Genomic DNA, 23,756 nt, shown 5'->3' with positions numbered 1-23,756 from the left:
TAACTTCAGAGGTTCAGAGTTTTAAATTTCCTCTGGTTGTTTTCTAAAATATCCATGCCTTTTAACACAGCGCCATAGCTTTTTTTCACTATGACACCAAGATGTAAACTTGTTGTTTTACAGATACCTGCAGGTTCCTGGGAGTTCTGTCACTTTGTCAAGAAATATGGCCTGATGAAAACTTAACAGTTTCCAGAGCCTGTTGACCACTACCCATTTTCAAGTGTATTTTGCAGGTTCACTCATTCTGCCTAGACCAAGGCCAACCCACAGATATGCCAGCTCCTGGAACTTTGCTGTAACATGAAAAATGAAAACCCAGAGACTAATATTGTGGTTCAAGCATCAAGTTGAATATATCAGAGAAGCAAAGCAGCCAGCCACTAGCTCTCACCTCTAGCTCAGGCTGAAAGGGCTGATCCATGCATGAGCCCTTCACTAAGTCTCACACCTCTGCCTCTCCTCAGTGAGGCTGGAGAATGAATGCTCCTATTCTCAGTGTAGCTAGAGAATGAATCCTTTCTGAGACCTTGCTCCCATCTTATACACCGACCTTTCTAGTGCTGGGATTCTTTCTAGTGCTGCTATAAATCTCTTGTAGACTAATTCAGTCTTGGGTAGATCTGGGTGGCCTTGAACTCCGAGAGATATGTCTGTCCCTTAATCCTTAGTTTTAGGATTAAAGGTGTGTGCTACCACCTCCTAGCTTCTGGCTGCTGGGATTAAAGGTGTGTGTCACCACTGCCTGATCTTTGTAGATTGAGGCTGATTTAGCTTTAATAAATCATAATATATGACTACATTTTACCACTGGTACCTCCTTTCCAGACTCAAGCTGGCATCCGCCCAGAAACTGGAACCTGGTTTTCAAGATGTCCCATTAAGGGGCCTATCTCCTCTTACACATCATTCATTCACCCGTGCCTCTTCTGTACAACCAGGGCACTTCTCCGCACCATTCATTCTGGCAGTTATCACCCTTCCGTGGATAGACGGGTTCACAGAACCAATCGGAACAGTCTATTCTTTTCTCCTAGCAACCTACCTTCTCCACCTCCTCAAGTCTCCAAGATGGCAGTTAATCAAATGCTTCTCTACCTTTTCCTGCTGAGTGTGAGCCCACTGACTCCTGACTCCTCCTCCCCACATCGTCCTACGCCAGCAGGAAGTAGACAGAAGTGAATAGGTGTCCATATACCCAAGGAGTCTGGAATGTTCTGGTGGAAGCTGTTATAATCCAGGCAAAGATGGTCCCACCCCTTGGGAATCCGGCACAGTGTGCCAACCGTCTGCGCATAGCAGGGTTCGTACCCCGGTCCTTTATGAAGAAAGCCCCACCCACTTCTCTCTTCTGGTGCTCTCTCCTTATTTCCTTACCTTTCACTGTAAGTCACGTCTACAGGTCTCTGTCTCTCTCCCGTCACAGTCCCGCCACCCGCTGCATTCATCTCGAGCCGTATTCCTAACAGAAGACCCACCCGCGCCTCTGGCTCCCATATACCCAGAGTCTGGGATGATTAGGTGGAAGCCCCACCTCTGTGCCCCCCAGACCCTCCGTCCTCAGAAAACCCGACAGAGGTCCCTCCTGTCAGAAAGCCTGCCAAGAGTTAGCCCTTCCCCAGGGCTCCTGAAGACAACGCCTAAAGGCTACTTAAGACCTGGTCACCACGTTTGCTGTGCGATTTCTCTTCTGCCCTGCTGAGGGTCACCCAGGAGTGCTTTGCTCTGCCCACTAAGCCTGGACTTACTCATTCAGTTTGGCTGGCTTAGTACATCAGAGGCAGCGGATATCCAATAACCAGGGATTCAAAACGTATCACTTAGGGGGCAGGCCGGTAGGTCTCTGAGTTCAAGGCCAGCCTGGAGTTCCAAGGCTGGCAGAGGCACACAGGGAGACGCTGCCTCCAAATACCAGCGAAAGCAGACTCCTTGTGAGCCTACAACCCACACTTCCTCCCACCCACTCCATTCTTTACAACAGCTCCATGAGACGGTGTCACTCTTCCCTCCCAGAGCTAGAGAGCGAACCCATGGGCCACCGGGCTGTCAGACAAACCCAAACCGTCACTACTTCGGACTTTTGCACTCAGACTTCCGGGGGGCGGGGCGTCAGTGCCACGAGCGCCACCTTCCGGCGCCGCCCCCGGATCGGCACCCGCGGGGAAAGCCACCGGCCTCGTCTGCGCCCGGAGCGGAGCTGACTGCGCTGGGCACCCGAGGCCGCTCCACCCCAAGCGTCGGCCCAGAGCGCCCGGGCTACGCGCCGCTCCCGAGCCCGCCCACCCTCTGCGCTCACCGGCCGCTCTAGCCGCGCCCGGCCGTCTCGTTGCTCCCGGCCCGACGTCATCACTCCGCGCCGCCGGACGGTGGTGGGCACGCGCAACCAAGAAGATGTCTCCGACGCCGGCGCTTTTCAGTTTGCCCGAGGCGCGGACGCGGTTTACGGTGAGCTGGGGAGGGGGATGGAGGCCGTGAGTCTGACCCGGCGCTACTCTTCCTCTTTCTCTCCCTGGAGATTTCCCCAGAGGCCGCAGGACGTGGGCCGCTTGGTCCGCCGCGAGCCCCTTCCGGGACTGACAGGGAGAGGCGCGCCAGCTAGCTCTGCGGGTTCGCCTCTGCCCCTCCCTCCTCCGGCCGGTCCCGAGGCCCTGCGTGCGGGCCAGCGTGGAGCGCTCAGCCACAGACTAGCCCGCCAGCTCCAGCTCCTCGGCTAGCTCGGAGCAGCTGTCTTCGGCAGGAGCCCGGTGCTCCCGCCCCGCCTGCTGCACCACCAGGTGGCTAATCGGGCAGCCTCCGGAGCCTCTCTTGCTCTTCTCCCCCAGACATGGCTGGGGAGCTCCTAGAGCGGGAAGAGGCAGGCTGATCGATCGCCTGTGAAGGGTTACTAGCTGGGAAGAGTTGCCAGCTGCTGTTTCCTTCTTGCTTGTTTGGGAAAGGGTAGTTGAACATTTGTGCAACACTTTGATGATGGTGTGTGTGTTAGAATAACACTAAAATAGGCAGTTTTCTTGTCTTTGGTACATGAGCTAGAAACTATGACACCCCCCAACCTCCTCAAATGCAAAATTGAGTTGACTGACTTTTCTGGTTTTTCTGACTTTAAGCCCATAGGCCTGAAGAGCACTTTTACAAGCTATTAGGCCCATAATCGTCACTGTTTGTACTAAGACTTCATGCACGGTTCAACTTAGATGTTTAACTGTGTTTAGGTGGTTGTAATGATGCCAAAAGAGGAAAAAGATCCTTCATAATCAGTAGTCTTAAGTCGTTTTCTGCTTTGCCACGGGTTTTGTTTGCTTTTGAGGGATTATCCCTTGCTTATGTCATTAGAAACGTTTTCTTCTGTTACAGTAGCCTTTTTTTTTTTTTTTTCCATTCCCCCCTTTTCTGTCAGTCCTGGGGATAGAACGTGCCAAGCAAAGAACTCTATCACTGAACTGTAGCACCGTTTAATTGTAGATCACTTAGATCAGTGGTTCTCAAGCTTTGCTGTGTCTTGTGATACCTGGAGATCTTGTGAAATGAAGATACTTATTAAGCCTAAAGTGGAGGCCAGAGATTCTGCATTTTTAACAAGCTTCCATGCAGTGTCACTGTCACTGATAATAGTAAGGACCCAAATACACCACTGCTCATCTTTAACTGGTGAGGGTAGAGAAACAAAGGCAAGGAGTGGTCCCTAAGTGACTCTGTATCCCCGGTGGTAGGGCCAGGGATGGACACTCGTTGTACAGGTAGAGTAGTAAGATGGCTTTCCAAATATGTGCACTGACTGCATTGTTTTTGTCCTCTATAAAATAAAAGTGTGTGTGTGTGTGTGTGTGTGTGTGTGTGTGTGTGTGTGTGTAATGGCCAGTTTAAGACCATCATTTATTCATTGCTTAGATTTCCCTGAAACTGTGCTGCACGAACAAAATGTCTGGGCGAGGTGAAGGTGGAGCTGAGTCTGAAAGAATGTATAGACTTGGAATGAACAGGCAGAAGAAACAGCACAAGTGTGTGAACACACTGAAATGAGGGTTCATAGGAAATGACTTTTAAACGCTGCCACACTTCAGTGCATGTGTTAGAAAGTAGGAGACAAGGCTGGTAACTGTAATGTCACCAGGGGGCTTTGAGGGAACTACAAAATTTCAAAACCAAAACATGCAATTAAAGAACCATGTAAGGATTGGGGATTTGGTTTGTTGTTTAGACAGGTTTTTATGCAGCCAAGGCGGGACTAGAACTCAGAGGGTACAGGTTGACCTTGAACTGATGCTTCACTGGCATCTGCTTCCCCAGTGCTGGCTCTAGGATGCTTCCCCAGTCAGTGCTGGCTCTAGGATGCTTCCCCAGTCAGTGCTGGCTCTAGGATGCTTCCCCAGCCAGTGCTGGCTATAGGATGCTGCACCATACTTAGCTCTTTTTTTAAACTTCCATGAATGTAGTAATATAAGGAAAGGAAACCTGTGATGCAAACATATCTAGGAGCTCTTGCCAGGTTTCAAGCAGTGAGGGTTGGGATCATTAAGTTTTTTTTTTTTTTTTTTTTTTTAATTTAGAAAGACATCTAGTTGGTAAATTTTCATAAACAACAAGCAAAAGCTTTCTGCTTATTTGCCATTTTTATTTTTGTAGAAATCTACCAGAGAGGCCTTGAATAACAGAAATATCAAGCCATTGTTGAACGCCTTCAGTCAGTTACCTGGCAGGTAAAACATCATTGTCCATGAAACAGGACTTCCTAAATGTTTATATTAATTGTGAACTATTTGTGGAATGAAGATTTTTTTTTTCATTTTTGTTTTTAATAGTGAAAATGAAAAAAAATGTACCCTTGACCAAGCTTTCAGAGGTGTTCTAGAAGAAGAAATTGTAAGTATTATGTTCCCTTTATTTGTTTTTAAAATTTGTTGGCCAGTTAATAAGCCATGCTATTAGGAAATTGTTTTATTATTAGAATGGATATTTAAACATGACATCTGTTTTCTAAGCATGAGCATCCTGCCTTTTAGAAGCTAGGTTGACAGCCAGGACAGGAATATGTCCTAATTAAAGCTCTTGATAACTCAGGTACAGTTTAAGGTTCTGATAATAAGAACAGTTTGATAGGCAGTTTTAAAAATCAAGAAGTAAAGACTGATCCAGGAAGATGGCTCAGCAGGTTCAAAGTACCTGCTACAGAGCTTAATGGTTTCTAGAACAGAGATTTTGGAAGGAGAGGGTTACTGCAAGTTGTCCCCTGACCTACACACACACACACAATACATTTTTTAAATGTAGTTTTATAAGTAGATTGTCACTTTGCTATGTAAATGGTGACACACTGTGTAATGGCATAAGCAGTCTAGTCCAAGTATATTAGACATAGAACTAGGATCTATGCCCTCATTTTCTTGTGAGATCTTCCTCAGCCATAAGCGTACGTAAAAACTAAGGCTTGTTTACCCCTGGTAGAGAAATCTAATCTGTGAGGAATCTAAATACTGCCTTTAGCAGGGACCCTGAATGAAAGAAAAAGTTTATTTTTGGTCAAGCAGAACTCTCCCATAGTGGTAGATCTTCTTCTGATAACAATAATACAGTGTCACCCTTTTTTTCTCAGATAATTCTGGGTCAGACCAATTGATTTTTTTAGATTTAATCATTTCTGTGTTGTGAAGTGCTAGACAGTCGCTTTCCTTTCCGAGCTTCAGCTTCATTTGTAAGAAGAGTACCACCATTCTGTCAGGGTTTTGTGACACAACACAGTAAGCACTCAGTGATGCTTAACTGCTGTAGCATGCCTAAGCCCAACCCCTGCAGAAGACCCTTGCCTGTGGACTAAATCCAGGTCCTGCTAACCCTATCCCTAACCTGTGCTGTGGATTTTTAGTCACAACCTGGGTACTTCTGTATCCAGTAAGTCTTAATCATGCAGTAATTGCCATTTTTTCCAAGACCATTGGATCACTCTTGACTACTTGACATACTTCTGTAGTCGGTATATTATTGTTCGTATTTTTTTATCTTAGAAAATAACTTTGTGTAGGATAATTTTATTCCTGTGTGATTGCTTAAACTTGTTTTTATTGTAAATAGATTAGTCTGAATTCTTGCTCCTAAATAAAATTGTTTCTCTATTGATAGATAAATCATTCGGCATGTGAGAACGTTTTAGCTATTATTTCTCTTGCTATTGGGGGAGTAACTGAAAGTAAGTATTGTTCTGTTTGTTTTTTAAAGTTGCCTTGGTTATGACCTGTTTTGTTTAAAGCCTCTTGCTATACTCTACCTCTACCTGGTTTTGTTCATTCTTTTGTGTGTGTTTTATGTGGTGCTGGGACCAAACGTAGGGTCTTGTGCATGCTGTCCTGCCGCTTACCTACATTCTCAGCTCCTTCATTGTTTGGCTCCTACCCTTGCCAAGAACATGTTCCTACTCATTTCAACTTAGTTCATGTTCACTTCTCATCTCTGTTAGGTCATACACATTGGCAATTTCTTTGTTTTTCCAGTGTTTTAATCATAAGTACTTACTGAGCATCTATTATATACCTAGTGCTAAGTTAAGATTTAGAGACTCGGTGTCACAGAGCCCACCTGTAAGGGTCACAAGGGTGATGGAGGAAAGAGATGTGTGACTATCTTATTGTTAAGTGCTGTGGTTAAAGGGTGTTGGATATAATCAAGGGAGAGTGGCCCTGTAAATTAAAATCTAAAGGAAACAGGAGAAATTTTAATAAGGAAGATGGGTGGGGATTCATGACACATGCCTATAATTCTGTGCGTGTAAGGCTGAATCAGGACAATCAGAAATTTGAGGCAGGGCAAGACAGTGTCCCCTAAAAGTAAAACAGAATGAAAAAAGAGAAATCTCTAGCTTACAAGTAGGAACATGAGGAATTAAATTTGGCAGAAATACAGAAGAAAATAACTATACACAAGCTGCATTTGGCGTACTAGAAGATTGTGTGAAATGAGAATGGCAAAAGAAGCAAGCTGTGCGGGTTAAATGTCTGTTGTATCCCATGCTAACAGCTCTACAAGAGTGATTTGAGCGGAGCATATGTTAGCAAAAAGCTAGGCAGGGAACTATTCAAAATGCCGCAGTAGGGCACTGGAGAGATGGCTAAGAGTACTTCTGATCTTGCAAAGAACCTAGGTTCAGTCTCCAGCACCAACATGGCTCCTATAACTAACTCCAGTTTAGCGGATCCAACACCATCTGTGGCTTCAGCAGTATGCATACATTCGAGCAGAACACTAGTGGAGTAAATCCTCCTGGGCATGGTGATGCACACCTTCAGTACCAGCACTTGGGAGGCAGAACCCAACAGATCTCAGAATTCCAAGCCAGCCAGAGCTTCATAGTGAGACCCTGTCTCGAATAAATAATCTTTTATTGCAGGGGCTTGGAGAGATGGCTTAGTAATTAAGGGCACTGGCTGTTCTTGTGAGGACCCAGATTCAGTTCCCAGCACCCATGTTAGGCAGCACGTAACTACCTGTAGCTCTAGCTCCCGAGGGTATGAAGTCCTCTTCTGGCTTCTGCAGGCATCTGCAGACATGGGGTGCACATACATACACTCAGGCACAGACACATACACAAAACTTTTGTAAAAAAAAAAAAAAAATCTATCAGTGCCAAAGCTTGACATCTGAGTTCGGTCCATATGGTGGAAGGGAAGAATCAACTCCTACAAGTTGTTCTCTGAACTCCACACGTGCTCACCACACACACACACATATATGCACATTCAATAAGAGAAATAAATGTGGTAATAAATAAGCTTATATTCTATACTACCATGGTGATTTATTGGGACATACTAAATTATTCAGTAGATTGATATCCTGTGTTTAGGAAATATGGATAAAGTGGTCTGCCCAGTAATATCAGGGTGTTGTTTTGTTTGTTTGTTTGGTTTTTTGGATGAGCTGTCTTTTACTCTGTTTTGAAAGATAAAGTTGAAATTTGCCATGTAATAAAGAGAAGTGTTTAGGCAGGAAAAAGAGAATACTGTTAATGAAACCATGAAAGTGTGAGCCTAGGTTGGAATTTAGGAACTGGAGAGAGATGTTTATAACCAAGGCTAAGCTATGCAGCCTGTTGCAAAAGCTAGAATATAGACTGAAGGTTCTGGGGCACTGTATCACTCCCACTTACCATTGCCATGAGGACCAGGCTCTAGCAGCTCAGGGACTGAGGGGAGATCCAACAATCTGCAGACTAATCAGTCAACTTGACTTTTCTATCCGAGGGAGTAAAACTTAACTCTCTGGAGTGCTGGAGAAAAGGGGGAAACACACACACACACACACACTCTTTTTATGTCTTTCTCTGTTCTCTCTTTATTTCCTTTTTTATCTCTATCCAGATCTTCTTCCATATCCTTCTGCCTATGTTGATGTCTTCCTTCTAATTATCTTTATTTTTTCCCTTATATCCCAGCGAAATTTTAAGCAGTATAAAAATTACAATGTGGTTACAACCTACTTTTTTTAAGAAAATGATTACAATGACTACAAGTTAAAAAAACAACATGTTTTCCATATCGCTTACATGATTAAACATTTTACGGATTGCAGATGAAAAACAAGTTGTTCCAAGAACCCACATGCATTCATACCCAAGCAACGGTTATAGATTAACAGAGTATAAGTAAGTAAGATATTTTTCTCAGCCAGTTCTTTTACTGGCGGGCTGCATTTTTTGTGGTTACAAAGAAAGGATCAATCACTTTACTATTTATCCCAAAGTGTAATCTTACAAAAAAAAAAAAGATGTTAAAAGAATTACAAATCTAAACTTGTATGTGGAAAAAAAATATCAGCCAGCTCTATTTTAAATCCTCAGGGTTCATACCCACATAGCCAATAGTTTTTTTTTATATCAGGAAGCTGAGGGCAGAAATGGGTATGAGGCATTAATCATCACCCTTGATCACCAACCCATCCTGGCAAGAAAGGGTACATCAGCCAGCAATAGCCAGGCTGCCATTGTTCTTGTTCCCTGACCTCGACAAGTTCCTCATTGAACTATTAAAAGTATGCCTTTAAATTGTTTCCCAAGATATTTTACCTCAAAGCCCTTACCCTAACCTTAAATCATATTTTAAAGCTTTGTTTCAGCTATGATGCACACCAAAACCTAGGAACGCATCTCTCAACATTAAAAGCACTTGCACTAACTTAGCTTCTGGGACTCAGTTGTTTTTCTTAATCATTAACCTAAGCAACAGTGTATATGTCTCTTCAAGAGAAACTGGCTGAGTGACATTTCCTTGTTCTTATTTTCTATCCTCTGCAGCCCCTGCTTTATTAAGTGTGGGGGTAACACCATATCTTGCTTTTACCTATGTTAGTTTTCCCACTATGCTAACCTCTGTTATAATCCCTTATTTTATTTATTAAAAATCTTTAATCATCAAAAGCCTGTTTAAACTAACACTTAGGAGGAAATCATCTTTACAGTGCTCCATAAGTAAAAATGCCCAGCAGGACGGATATTTCCATGAGATAATCACATTATATTAAAGGCAGTGGGGATCTCCCTCTGCTCATTCACACTATGCCAAATACCAGAGAAAAACGGCAGTGGCAGATATGTAAAGACATAGCAGCACCAGGAGACGTTCTGGGACCAAGGCTCTTGCTTATCCTAGAAGCACTCATCCGAGCTCTGCTTCCTGTGGGCCCTTCCCCGGAAGTCACTTGCCACCTGCTGCTCTGACATGGCCACCAGCATCCACTGGTTCTCACACCTGCCAGCCCTTTAGAGTCACCAGCCAACTTCTATCTTTAAGTGAGATTCTCAGGCCCTCACTTAGTTCTACTGATTCAGAATCTGTGACAGGAAACCATAAATAATTTTTTCAGGTTTTATAAATATTAAATGAGTTAATATACCATACTCTACTGCAGTTAGTGACAGAAAATATGCCTTTTAAATTTCTTGGATGCACAGAGTGTAAGGTCACAGAGTCAAGTGTCAGGGAGTCTAGCCTGATTTCCTGCTGTAGTGACCCTGTTCAGTGGTTGTATCAGACAAAGCCTGTTGATGGAGTTCATGAGGTCCTGTGCAACAGTTAAGATGACACCAACCTTATTGTATTGGTTTGAAATTGGTTCCCTTTTGCTACCCTGGTTTCAGGCAGTATTTTTCACATCACAATCCAGGTGTGATCATATCAGTGCTAAAAATAGCTTCTGATGTAGCTATTTTTCAGATAGTTGGAAATAGCTTTTCTTTTCTGGAACTACTGTATTTACTCATTATTTCATGCTTACATTGACCATAGATTTTTCTTTCTCCACATACCATTTGCAGTTGGGTACTTTTTAAAAAAGTGTTATTAAGTACCCATGACCTTAAACAGAAGGGAAAAAAAGTACTTTTAACCAGTCTAAATAGCCTTTTCTTAAGGAAACATCTTTATTTCTGTCCTTTACTGATAGGATTTTAGAGCCACAAGGTAACCTTTACTTTATCGCTACTCTGTAACTTTTTGGGCTGGCTGACAGTGTCAGAGCTCTCTGTTGGCTTGCGCCTCACTTGCAGGTGTCTGTACCGCATCCACGCCATTTGTGCTGTTGGGAGATGTCTTGGACTGCCTTCCTTTGGACCAGTGTGACACAATATTCACTTTTGTCGAGAAGAACGTTTCTACTTGGAAGTCAGTAAGTGCCTTGGTTTCCTTTTGTACTAATACCCTCTCTATAAGGATAGAATTCAAAAGAAAGTTATGTTTGGTTTATTTGCTAATAATTCTGATATTGGTGACTGCCAAAAAAGCTTTCCTGTGAAAGAATTATATACTGTGTTTTCTTGGAAAAACCAAATAAGAATCAGATGTAGAGAAAACTTTGAAGTACAAGACTTAATTAATAGAAATTATTTGAAAGTACAATCTTTCAATAAGGCATAGTGTTGTAAACTTATGAGGCATAGGCAGGGAAGCTGTGCTCCAAGCTAGCCTGGTCTACACAGGAAGAACCTATCTCTCACAAACAAAGGAGGCTGGGGAATGGCTCACCACTTTAGAGCACTTGTTGCTCCTTTGGGAACCTGGATTCACCTGGCAGCACCCACACATGGTGGCCCACAGTCATCCACAACTCTAGTTCAAGGGGGTCTGATGCCCTCCTCTAGCTCTCTCAGACACCAGGCACACATGCAGTGCACGCACATAGGTACATGCAGGCAAAAAGGAAATGAATACATGTGAAACACACACTTCTAGATACCTGCAACCTATTCAGTGCCATGCTGTCTTACATATCCAAAATCGTTTTACGGAAAATGCCTTGAAATAAGTGAAAGTAGTGAACTAGAGTCTCATAGATTAGTACTCACTAATATTTTAATTCCTATGACTTCACTGAAGGGAGTAGACAACTTCCAAAGTGTAGTAATAATTTTGGTCTTAATTTCAGAATACATTCTATTCTGCTGGCAAAAATTATTTACTACGTATGTGCAATGGTAAGTAATTCGTTATTAAATTATTGCTTTTAAAACTGTGAATGTGACCAGAAAAATAGGTGGTTTATTAAATACTAATGAAAAATGTCTTAAAAGTAGATTAGGATCTTCGTTTTTAAGTTAACAGTCTTATTTATTAAAGTGATCGTTCACTTACATTGATCTTGTCCACAGAACTTTATTGTTAACTTATAGTACTTCCTGTGACAATGATTTCTATTTCGGTTTTGGGAACCCTTGCTTTAGGAAGATACTGAACAAATAGTTAAAAATTCAGGCATGCTTGTAGTAAACACAGAGTGATCTCTTCTCTACTACTCATTTCTGAATTGTTAGATCTCCTCAGAAGATTGTCTAAATCTCAGAACACGGTCTTCTGTGGACGAATTCAACTCTTTTTGGCCAGGCTTTTTCCTCTATCAGAGAAATCAGGTAAGCTTTTATACATTAACTTCTCTGCAAGGAAATCTCTTTCAGTTTTTATTGGAGTAAAGTCTGTCATAATGAGAAAATTTAACATAATAAATTGAAAGCTTAGACAATTGCTTTATTTTCTTGTAAATATACCAGTCCTAGCTATGATATACGTAATCTTAAGTTCAAAGTTTATTATCAGTGTGCTGTGTTTCATAGTCATATATACAGGTATGAACTATCCTGCCTATATTTCATCTCATAAGTCTATTTGTTTCTATTTTCTGTTTCATTAGTTGCTATTTAGTCATATTTAATTAATTTTACAGTATTTTGTCAGTTTTGTTTTTTTAATACAGGGTTTCTTTGTGGAGTCTTGGCTGTTACGAAACTCACTCTGTGGACCAGGCTGTCTTCAAACTCACAGAGATCCACCTGCCTCTGACTCCTGCGGGCTGGGATTAAAGACGTGCACTGCTACTCCTAGCTCATCAGTTTGCTTTCTTACACACTCTGGAACTGAAGTGGCACAGCCCACAATGGGCTGGGCCCTCCCCTAGTAGTCACTGAGAAAATGCCTTTTCATATGACTTTAGCTGTGTATACACACACACAGCAAAACTCAACTGTTGTCATGCATCCTTTTCATGAAATGTTTGTTTCTCTTTAATTCTTGTAAGAGTTTAGCATCTATAAAATGCTAGATTGGGCCAGGCAGGGGCGATGCACGCCTTTAACCCAGCACTTGGGAGACAGAGGCAAGTAGATCTCTGTGAGTTCAAGGCCAGCCTGGTCTACAGAGCAAATTCCAGACTAGCCAAGGCCACACAGAGAAACCCTGTCTTGAAATATGCCCCCCCCTCCACCCCCCAAAAACATGTTAGGTTGGTAGTAGATAGATTTCATTTATGGTACTCATTATCTTCTAGCCTCTCATTCTTGGTTATTTGTGTGTGTGTGTGTGTGGTGTGTCAATCAAAGGACAATTTGTGGGAGTCAGTTCTCTTACCGTGCTTACCATGTAGGTCCTGCGTATTGAGCTCATGTCACCAGGTTAAGCCAGTTTGTGGCCCTGGTCTTGTGGAAGATATCCTAATTGTTTTCCTCTGCTTTTAAGATTTTCTTTGATTTTTATTATGTATGGATTGCTTTTTTACCTATCATTCTTGGGCTTTGTTGACATCTTAAATTTGGATTAATGTCTTTTACCACTTTCTAAAAGTTTTAGTGATAACCTTCACTATTTTTATATGCCTTCACATTTTTAAAAAGCCTTTTTCTACTTTTGCATCTCCGAATAAATACCATCTACTCCTTCACTGTCTTTTACACTACCTATCTGCCTCCCTGTCTGAATATTAACCTGTCCCTGCATTACACTCTGAGTAGTCTGAGTTCTCATTTCTAGGTGTTTTCACTTTTTAGCATTTTGTTCCCTGTTGATACTTTGAAGTTGTTCTTTAGTTTTAAAATATGTTAAGCATTTCTTGTTATTTGATCATTCCAGCACCTTATGCTTTTGTGAGTCTGTTTCAGCTGTCTATTTTTTTTTTTTTTTAACCCAGAGTGTCTTGTCTCTGTGTGTCTGGTAGGTCTTGTATGTTATTTATTTATTTGTTTATTTCTCTGAGAAGAAAGATTTGGAATTCTAGGATGGCTACCTTTCTTGAGAGAGGGCTTTTTGGTTGGTTGGTTGGTTGGTTGGTTGGTTGGTTGGTTGGTTGGTTGGTTGGCTTTTCGAGACAGGTTTTCTCCATGTAACAGCTCTGGCTGTCCTGGAACTTGCTTTGTAGACCAGGCTGACCTTGAACTCACAGAGATCCACCACCTCTGCCTCCTGAGTGCTGGGATTAAAGGCATGCGTACCACCATCACCACCCTTCAAGAGAGGGTTTTTATTGCGTGTGTGTAGTGCCTCAAAAGGGGACTGCTGCCGCCAGTGATGGCCACTTTAATCTAGCCGAACTCAGAACCTATTACTTTCTTTATCATCCAGAAAATTTGGCACTAGCCTACAGTGTTTTCACTGTTCTCTGAAGATGCCTTGATATGAGATTTCTCCGTTTATTAGATTTTTTTTCTCCTCTTTTAGCCCCAAAAGCCACTGAAAGAACAACAGAATAATCATATCTGATTCTTTCTGACAAGAATTATAAAGGTAGTATAGATATCTGAATGCCATTCCTAATATTAATAGTGTATGATGCTAATACAGTTATTAACACTAGGAAGACAGCATTGGCGCAGTCCTCATTGTGAGCCAGAGGCCTTTGAACTTCATCAGCTTATCACTGCTCTCCTTTTTCTATTCCTGGGTCCATATTACATTTAATTTTTATGTTACCTAGTCTCTCCAATAAAAGTCCCTTAGTTTCTGCTTATCTTTTTTAGCTAACACATAGAAATTGAAGTTAGGCTTTTGAAGAACATGTGTCTTCCCCCAAAGCATCATGTTGAAATTGATGTTGACATACCTTGTTCTGGCAGTGCTATTTATACTCATTGCTGAATAAAGACAGAATCTCCCATTTGTCTCTATTTAGTGGGGCTAGTTTTTCCCTTTGTCATCTAAAATGCTTAGGAGGAGGGTGAAATTTTGAGACTGTATATAGATACTTCTTTTCTTCCTAATCTTTGCCTACTAATATCTGTCAGTGGACCCTGCCTGATGTGAATGTTATTAGGGTATTGTGATTTTCTCATCTTTTCTACATTTATTAATAGTGATCCTTCCATAACGGAAAGTTGTCCCAAAGGCTTGTTTCTAGTTTAGCTACCTCTTTCCAAATGAAGTGTGGCCATTTTATTCCTTGGTTTATAATGTTATATTATTTACTCTTTTTTGTTCACATTGTTCTTGTTTCTGCCACTGAGAGCTCTTCCAGATTTTCTTGATATATATTGCTATCCAGGCTCCTCTATTTTTTCCTTTGCCAGACTTAGAGTTGCCCATTTCCCCAAAGATCCCAGTTCCTTTTATTTAAGAATGTTAGTTAAAGCCAGGGGTCTGGACCTAATATAATATATACTTGTTGTGCCTAGATCCTCTCAGCAGGCAGAGTGAGGAAAGGTATATGGATATGCTAACTTATATGTACATACATACGTGTATGAACAGCAACAGAAAAGTGAGCTTACACAGGTAAAAGCAACACTGATAGATTTGCTTATTTTTAACTTCTTTATAATATTTTTACTTATTCATTATATTCTCTCAGACTGAAATAGTTTGGCAAAATTCTAAATACTCTATAATCTGTAGCTTTATTTTGAATGTTGTGAATAAAAAGGACTAACTCAGCCTAGTATGGTAGCACACACCTGTTTCTAGCACTCAGGAGGCTGAGAGGCAGGTAGTCACCAATATGAGCTGCATGGTAAACCTAACTCAGAAAAATAGAAATCTATTTGTTACTACAATTTCTATAGAAATTTGAGTATTCTAGAGATACCTTAACAAGTAAATCTTAGCCAGGCTTGGTGGTGCATGCCTTTAACCCCAGCATTTGAGAGGCAGAGGCAAATGGATCTATTCATTCAAGGCCAGCCTGGTCTCCATGAGAAAGTTCTAGGACAGCCAGAGCTATGTAAAGAAGACCTTGCCTCAAAGCCACAAAAAATAAATATTAACAAGTATTTGAAAATCAAGTGTGGTGTTTATTTCTGTTTTCATCATTTGCTTGTATGTGGATCTGGTATTTTATGTTTAGTTAACATGACACAAGTCATAGTCCTATGCAATTTTTAAGTGACAATGCATTTTCATGAGAATCTCTTTTTTAATAGGTCTTAACTTACAGAGTCAGTTTAACCTGGAAAACGTTACTGTTTTCAATACAAATGAGCAGGAAAGCACCCTAGGTCAGAAGGTAAGGCTATTGAGAAACCTTCTCACAGAACATTCTTAGACTTTTAACTTCACTTTAAAACTGTATTATTGTATATGCATACACATGTTGGGGTGGAGCATGTGTGGGATTGGTTCTACCCTCCCTCCTCTGTGGCTGCCTGTCCACCTCCTACAGCCTTACACCCATGCTAGCGCCTGTTCTTATCATTATACTTTAACCCTTGTTTCAGTGCCGATCTTTACACATGGCCATGTTATGGTATTGTCATACTGGTTTTAGTTTCCTATCATTCAAAATTCCTATTGCCTTAAAGATTGTAGGTCTGAACAGTTACTATATAACTAGACCTCCCTAATAACAATTGTGTAAAAGTATGTGAATTACTGAATTGTATAGTGTGTATCTTTTGCTCAATGACTACTTCATGACAGAGTGGTTTGTTTGTTTTGTTGTACTCAGCACACTGAAGATAGAGAGGAAGGGATGGATGTAGAAGAAGGTGAAATGGGAGATGATGAAGCCCCAACAACTTGGTGAGTTTTTTAGAGCTGAAGATTTCCTGATCTGCAAAGATAGCCTTTAGTGAGGTATCAAATACTGGAATGAAGACACAGAGAGGGAGGAGGGAAATCATGGTTATTGGTTTCTTTTACATATACTTTAGCATATGTTTAATAAATGCTGAGTCACTAGTATGCTGTATCAGTTGGTTTCTAAATCATGGGACTGTTTGCACAGCCCATCTTACACATATCACAATCAGCCGTAGCCTTAGGAGCCCCTGCCTTCTCCCTTCCCTTAACTTGTGAGCCTGGTGCCCGTGGTGAGGGTACTGCCTTGATGATCGCAAATTAGAAACCTCCCTCCCTCCCTCCCTCCCTCCCTCCCTCCCTCCCTCCCTCCCTCCCTCTCCTTCCCTCCCTCCCTCTCTCTCCTTCCCTCCCTCCCTCTCCTTCCCTCCCTCTCTCCCTCTCCTTCCCTCCCTCCCTCTCCTTCCCTCCCTCCCTCCCTCTCTTTCCCTCCCTCCCTCCCTCCCTCTCTCTCTCTCTCTCCTTCTCTCTCCCTCCCTCCCTCCCTCCCTCTCTCTCTCTCCTTCTCTCTCCCTCCCTCCCTCTCTCCCTCTCCTTCCCTCCCTCCCTCTCTCTCTCTCTCTCCCTTCTCTCTCCCTCCCTCCCTCCCTCCCTCTCTCTCTCTCCTTCTCTCTCCCTCCCTCCCTCTCTCTCCCTCTCTCCCTCCCTCTCTCTCTCCTTCCTTCCCTCTCTCTCTCTCTCTCCTTCTCCCTCCCTCCCTCCCTCTCTCTCTCTCCCTCTCTCTCTCTCCCTCCCTCTCTCTCCCTCCCTCTTTCTCCCTCTCTCTCTCTCCCTCCCCCTTCCTCTCTCTCTCTCCCTCCCTCCCTCCCTCTTTCCCTCCCTCTCCCTCTCTCCCTCCCTCTCCCCCCTCCCTCTCTCTCCCCCCTCCCTCTCTCTCCCTCCCTCTTTCCCTCCCTCTCTCTCTCTCTCCCCTTCCTCCCTCCCTCTCTCTCTCTCTCCCTCCCTCCCTTCCTCTCTCTCTCTCTCTCTCTCTCATCACTCTTTTCTCACCTCTGTAGTCCTGAGGCTTTATTGCAGTTAATCTCTTAGTGCTAGTTAAGAGCAGTGAGGAGGAAGCTGACAGGGAAAGCAGAGTCCATGCTGATAGTACTCTTCCATGTCTGAAGGAAGCAGCAGGCATTAATGTCACTTGCAAGTGAAAGACTATAATTGCTGTCCAGAGATAAATAGGGGATTCTTCTGCCTGTGCAGGAAGGGGTATTTCTGATATCCCAGATTTCAAATTCAATCAGACATTCATGTAAGAAATATTTAGAAGTGATATTTCCTGCAATTTAACGCCAGTGCTTGTTGTTAGTCATATGACCATAAACAAATAGTTTCCTGCAACTGAGTTTTGGTGTCTTTACAATGTAGCAATGCTGCCTACTAATTGTGATTTGACTCAGATAACAAATAAATGTTTTTTTGTACTATATAAATGGCTCAGTGGATCCAGGAGTAGTGGTGTAACCTGTACTCCCAGAACCTGAGGGTTAGGCTGCAGGATTGCTTTGAATTTGAGGGTAGCTTGGGTAGTGTAAGACTCTGTCTCAAAATGACAATCAAGGTTCAACACTAAAAAATTAGTTTTTGTAGCATTTCCATGTAAGATACTTAGGTGACATTCTACTGTATTGTTGGTGTTGTGACAGATTTCCTTTGTTGGCTGGACAGGTCTTGAATTCTTGGGCTCAAGAGATCCTTCTGCCTCACTTTATCCAAATGTCTGGGACTACAGTCATGCTTGACTATATCTCACTTCAGACATTCTATTTTAGGTAGTAACTCTTACTTCTAACTTATTATGGCTTACAAGTATAATAAGTTTTGCCTACTGGCACAAGCCTACCATCCTAGTTGCTGGGAGCCTGGGACAGGAAAATCCAGGTTCTGAGTATGCCAGATCCTCTTTAACAACTTTTCTGAGAATATATCTGTTTACTTTTAGGGTTATGTTCTGTTTGTTTAATGTGTATGTATGTGCTGCATACCGCAGCACAAATGCAAAGGTCAGAGGACAACTTTTGGTTGTGGTAGAAAGGTAACCAAACCCTGTCTTAAGAAAGAAAAAAAAAAAAAAAAAATGAGGCAAAGGAGGTACATAAAACTTATGGGTTTCCAATTTTCCTACGAGGTGTGAATCTCTCTCACGCACACACGCGCACGTGCACACATGCGCGCGCGCGCACACACACACACACACACACACACACACACACACACACACACACACACACACGGCACAGGCAACTGAGCCCAAGATTTCGTGCAAGCAGCAAGGCAAGGACTCAACCACTGAGCTACATCCTTTGCCTCAGAAGGTGGAAGGTAGAAGGCCAGAACCCACATCCAAGGTTGTTCTCCATTGTCCACACATGTGCACATCCATACATGCACACACGTATATATACACACACACATACACACACAGATAAAGATAGCTAAAAACAAAGATCCTTTAGAAAAAGGATTTATTTTCACTTGTGTATGTGTGTCTGTCTGTATGTAGGTATGTGCACATGAGTGCAGGTACCTCCAGAGGCCAGAGAGGCGTTCAGTCCTCTAAAGCAGTCAGGGCTCTTAACTGCTGAATCATCTCTTCAGCCCTTACATAAATAAAAGATTCCTATTAATGCCAAGCATTAAATTATATTTTGATCTTCTAGTGACTGAGACAAAAATGGACATCTAAATGGTTGCATGATTCTCTCTGCTAGAGATAACCTTCTGCTTTTCTTAGGATAAATCCCCTGGTGCCACATAGTATTGTAGCCATATTGGAAATTGAATTAGTAATGCCATAATGAAGTTACTAGAGAATAGGCCTATTTTTGTGATATTTGTTCTTTCGTATTTGTCTATACTAGCATTTTCTAGAATAGGGGATAGTTATCCATTCAAATTGGTTTATGACTAGAGAGGCATTCCAGAGCTAGTATGATGGATGTACATACAGGGAAGTGTATAAGAGCCCAGGTTTCTTCTAGCTTGTGTTCCCAGCACACATTTGCCCCTTTCCCTGTGGTGTAGATGTAGCCACTGCTACATTTGTGCCAACAGGAGGCGCGAAGACAGATGGATGACCCAAATACCACACATACAGCTTCCTCCAATGCATTTCACATGGGCAGTCCTAGCAGCAAGAAAGATTGAGTCATTGGCTTTTCATTCTAAGTGGTCTTTTGTTGAGTCAAAATTCAGGAGCGCCCCAGTGTACAGAGTGTCTATTGAGGCTTCGAGCCCTCAGATCTTTTATCAAAGTCTATAATTGTTTTTGAATGTATGCTTTTTAGGGGATAGAAGTCTTTTATGAGCTTCTGTAAAGGTTTGGTAGCCCAGGAAAAGAACATTTACATAAAACAATTTAAGTGATATAATATAATATTTATTTTATAGCTCTATTCCAATTGATTACAACCTATATAGAAAATTTTGGTCACTTCAGGATTACTTCAGGAACCCAGTACAATGCTATGAGAAGATTTCTTGGAAAACTTTTCTCAAGGTGAGTTACCAGTCACACTTCAAGAGATGATGGCCAAGCTAGACTTACTCTTGCCCAAATACTTTTCACTTTAGAACTCTGTCTCTGATGGCTTTATATACACATTATATAATACACAGAAACTAAATTGTGAATGATCCTTAATCACTGATTTTGTAGTATAGTTTTAAGTGGTTTAAGGTTTAAAAGTTAGTAATTAAAGCCTTGATGGTTTGTTTTTAATAGTATTTGCTGTCAACATAAATTGATGATTTTTTTTCAGTATGTCGTCTATCTTTGAAGTCTCATTTGAAGGACACACAGCAGGGTTTTTTGAGAGTTAGCAAGGGCAATGGCTGGAAAGGAGTTGGCCTGCCTAGTTGTTGTTTTCTCCAAGTTGTCCTATTAAAATGGGGTTTACAAAATTATAGCCCAAGCCAAGTCAGGTGATTTGTAAAGAGGTTTGTTGGACCACAGCCATGCTGATTCATTTAGTGTGGTTTTTCTGCAGGGTGGCGGGGTTGAGTAGTTGGGACTGACATCACATGTGCCCAAAACTCTTGCTGTCTGCTCCTTTTCAAAACATTTCCAAACCCATCTTAGAAGAGTCTCCATATTTGTCTTGTAGAAATGCAGATTGTGATCCAAATAAGAAAATATAGATAAGTAGTTTTTAAAGTAATGTAGTAAGTATTCTATGTTAACTTGTATGCAATTTAGATGGCACCATCCATATTGAGTGAGTGAGAAATTACAAGGAATTATTTTTTCATTGTTTTGTTAATCAGCACATAAAATGTTTTTTGAGATTTCCATAACTGGTTAAACAATTGGTTTTACTGCTAAGTTTTTAAAAGTTCTCTTACAGTTTTCATACATGAATTTTAGGCATTTTTACCCCAATCCTTTTTATCAACACACACACACATACACACACACACACACACACACACACACATTCACACCAACACTCACACACTCACATACTCACACACTCTCTCACACACTGACACACATACTCACACATTCACACCAACACTCACACACACACACTCTCACACTGACACACACACTCACACATTCACACCAACACTCACACACTGACACACACACTCACATTCACACCAACACTCTCACACACTCACACACTGACACACATACTTACACACTCTCACACACTGACACACACACTCACACATTCACACCAACACTCTCTCACTCACACACTTAGCAGCTTTCATGCCTTCCTTTGTCATCTGACCCAGCTAAGTCTATTTGCTTGCTTACATATGGGAGAAATCCTTTACTGGAGTGTGGTGGTGAAATCAGTGGCTGTACCCCAGAAGAAAATGACCCCCTACACACACTATATATAACCATCAGCTGTTAGCAGACCCTCAGACAAGCAAGGGGCCTGAAGGGTTCTTCCTCAATACAGGATCAAATGCTGGCAGGCCCAGTGTCATATGGTTCTTGTACAGATAACACAATGGTAATGAGGTCTTGGGTACAACAGCTGTGTCCTATACAGAAGGCATTTATATATAAATGTGAGTCTTTAGACTGCAGTAACATCATAATCACTTAGCAAAAACATTCACTGGTAAATTTTTATATATAGCCAGCTCCTCATATCAGTAGGTTCTATACCTATGGCATCAGTCATCCACAGATTGAAAATATTTGCAAAATTTGTATCTGTAGTGAATACATGCAGAGTGTTTCCTTGAAACTAATATTTCAGTAGCATTTACATTGTGTTAGGCACTGTTTGTATGAGATAGTTTATACAACTATACAGGAGGGTATGAATAAGAACTATACCATAAATGAGACTTTTCAGTGTTTAAGACTTGTCTCAAAGACAGAATTGAACAGATACCCAAGAGGGAGGTATACTAGCAGAAGCCTTTCTTTTTCTGTTTGCTGCTTGATAATTTACAAAATGCTATAAAAATCTTGTAGTTTTCTTGAGGAATAGTGTTTATTCCCTCTTTTGCAGTATTATGAAATCCAACAAAAGTGTTTTCTCCTATATTGCTGTTAGAAAGTTTTTTAATGCCTTAAAATATATATGTATATATGTATGTATGTATATATGTAAGTTAACTAGGAGTAAATTCTAAATATTTGATACAGAAAATCGCTAAATTAATTTTTTTAATAACAGTGTCAAAGAAAACTATAATGTCTTTTCTTTGCAGTATTCTGAAGAAGTTTTAGCTGTTTTTAAGAGTTATAAATTAGATGATACTCAAGCCTCCAGGAAAAAGATGGAAGAATTAAAAACAGGAGGAGAACATGTATACTTTGCAAAGTTTTTAACAAGTGAAAAGGTAAAAATCTTTTGCACTAAGTATGAGGGATTTTGTTCTAAAGTGTGTGGTTTGTTCATGTTCAGTAGAATCATTTTTTACTTAGTTTGACACTTCCATTCTTGAATAGGACTGATTTGATTACAAAGTTGTTCTCTGCAAAGTCACCTAGTGTGCTTACTGTAGAATAAATAGACCTAAGACTTGGAAGTGTATATATTTTAAATTTTAAGTTAGAATTTATTTTGTATGAGAATATTTCGCAGTTCATTTATCATACAGCTTGAAAGTTCCCTGCTGACTTGTATGCATTTCAGTAAGTCTTGTTCACAGTTGAATTTGTTTGACTCACTGTGTTTGCTGTAAGCACATAATAATGTTAAGTAATATAAAAAGAGAACACCAAAAAGATAAAGCTGAATTCCCAGAAATAAATATTTCCATGGATCAAAAATTGCAAGTTATGTAGGGTGATGGTGACACACGCCTTTAAGTCCCAGCACTTGGGAGGCAGAGGCAGGTAGATCTTTGAGTTCCAGGCCAGTGTGGTCTGCAGAGTGAGTTCAGTGGCAGCCAGGTTACACATAGAAACCCTATCTTGGAAAAACAAAAAAACAAGAACAGCAACAAATAAATAAATAAATAACAAGCTATGGGAATGAAACTGAAGCTTTTGGACTCCATCTAAAACAGATGGCGGCCCCACAAGTTTGACTGCAACTAACACAGGCCAACTATGCTCCTGTTGGACCAGGGCAGAGCCATGGACTAATGTAGAAGTTTACTTATATCACCAACTTCTGCCAAGAGCCATTGTGTTATAGGACATCACCAGCCCAGGAATAACAAAGCCACAACTTTGTCTCTGTGGGCTTACTCAGTAGCACAAACATGATACCACCTACAAGCAACTTCCGGGAAGTCAGAACACATATTCATACTTGCTGAAAGACCGTAAATACAAAATTACTTGATAGAGATGGGTGGACACAGAGAAGAAAGAAAATGAAGTAAGCAAGGATCTCAAGAGAAGCATTTCCTATTCAAACCCTCTGATTAGTTAAAACTCCGAAGTCTAAGGAGATCTGGTAAAAGGTCACCAGCAAAATCAATTATTCAAATTATATATTTATTAAGGTAATATTCAACAAGATCAACACATAGCATATATATGCACGTGTGTGTGTGTGTGTGTGTGTGTGTGTGTGTGTGTGTGTGTGTGTGTGTATTATACCCAGAGGTAATTGATGAGATAGTAGCCATCAAAAAAGACAAGAAATTGGAAAATAGAAATAAAGGCAGTAGAACAATTGGACTTGACAATTAATTGTGAGTCATGGAAATTTAAAAATTTTATGATCATTTATAAGGCACAGTATTAATTTATAGATGGAACCAGGGATCAAGAGAAAACCTATTGAACTGAAGACAGTGATGAGAACTTGGTCTTGGATGCAGATTAGCACTAAATGAAAGAACAGTTAGAAGTCATGGAAGTTATTGAAGACACCTAACATCTGAATCGATGTCTAAAGAACAAAATGGAGGGAATAGCATAGAAACTATGTTGAAAAGAATTACAGAAAATCCAAATCTACAGGTTAAAACTGTACTACAGCTACCAAGCAGAAAAAGACAGATGTGTACTTCAGTATGGTAAAGGAAACCTTT

The 23,756-nt window shown here is 41.3% G+C and overlaps 1 protein-coding gene across 1 annotated transcript in view; it reads left to right on the top strand.

Moving 5' to 3' along the window:
- Positions 1-2,279: 2,279 nt before the first annotated feature.
- Positions 2,280-23,756, top strand: part of Thoc1 (THO complex subunit 1) — a 33,330-nt gene continuing 11,853 nt past the window's right edge. Inside the window, exons 1-11 of the mRNA XM_051202010.1 lie at positions 2,280-2,445; positions 4,621-4,694; positions 4,797-4,857; positions 6,112-6,178; positions 10,526-10,644; positions 11,401-11,449; positions 11,786-11,881; positions 15,650-15,732; positions 16,174-16,247; positions 19,683-19,791; positions 21,975-22,106. Coding sequence (XP_051057967.1) covers positions 2,392-2,445; positions 4,621-4,694; positions 4,797-4,857; positions 6,112-6,178; positions 10,526-10,644; positions 11,401-11,449; positions 11,786-11,881; positions 15,650-15,732; positions 16,174-16,247; positions 19,683-19,791; positions 21,975-22,106 — 918 coding nt within the window. The 5' untranslated portion in view covers positions 2,280-2,391. The remainder of the gene's footprint in view (positions 2,446-4,620; positions 4,695-4,796; positions 4,858-6,111; positions 6,179-10,525; positions 10,645-11,400; positions 11,450-11,785; positions 11,882-15,649; positions 15,733-16,173; positions 16,248-19,682; positions 19,792-21,974; positions 22,107-23,756) is intronic.

Source organism: Phodopus roborovskii, unplaced genomic scaffold, assembly GCF_943737965.1.
Source record: "Phodopus roborovskii unplaced genomic scaffold, PHOROB, whole genome shotgun sequence".
Classification (NCBI taxonomy): Eukaryota; Metazoa; Chordata; class Mammalia; order Rodentia; family Cricetidae; genus Phodopus; species Phodopus roborovskii.
Note: the sequence above shows the minus strand (reverse complement) of the source record. Positions and strands in the feature narration are given on the sequence as shown.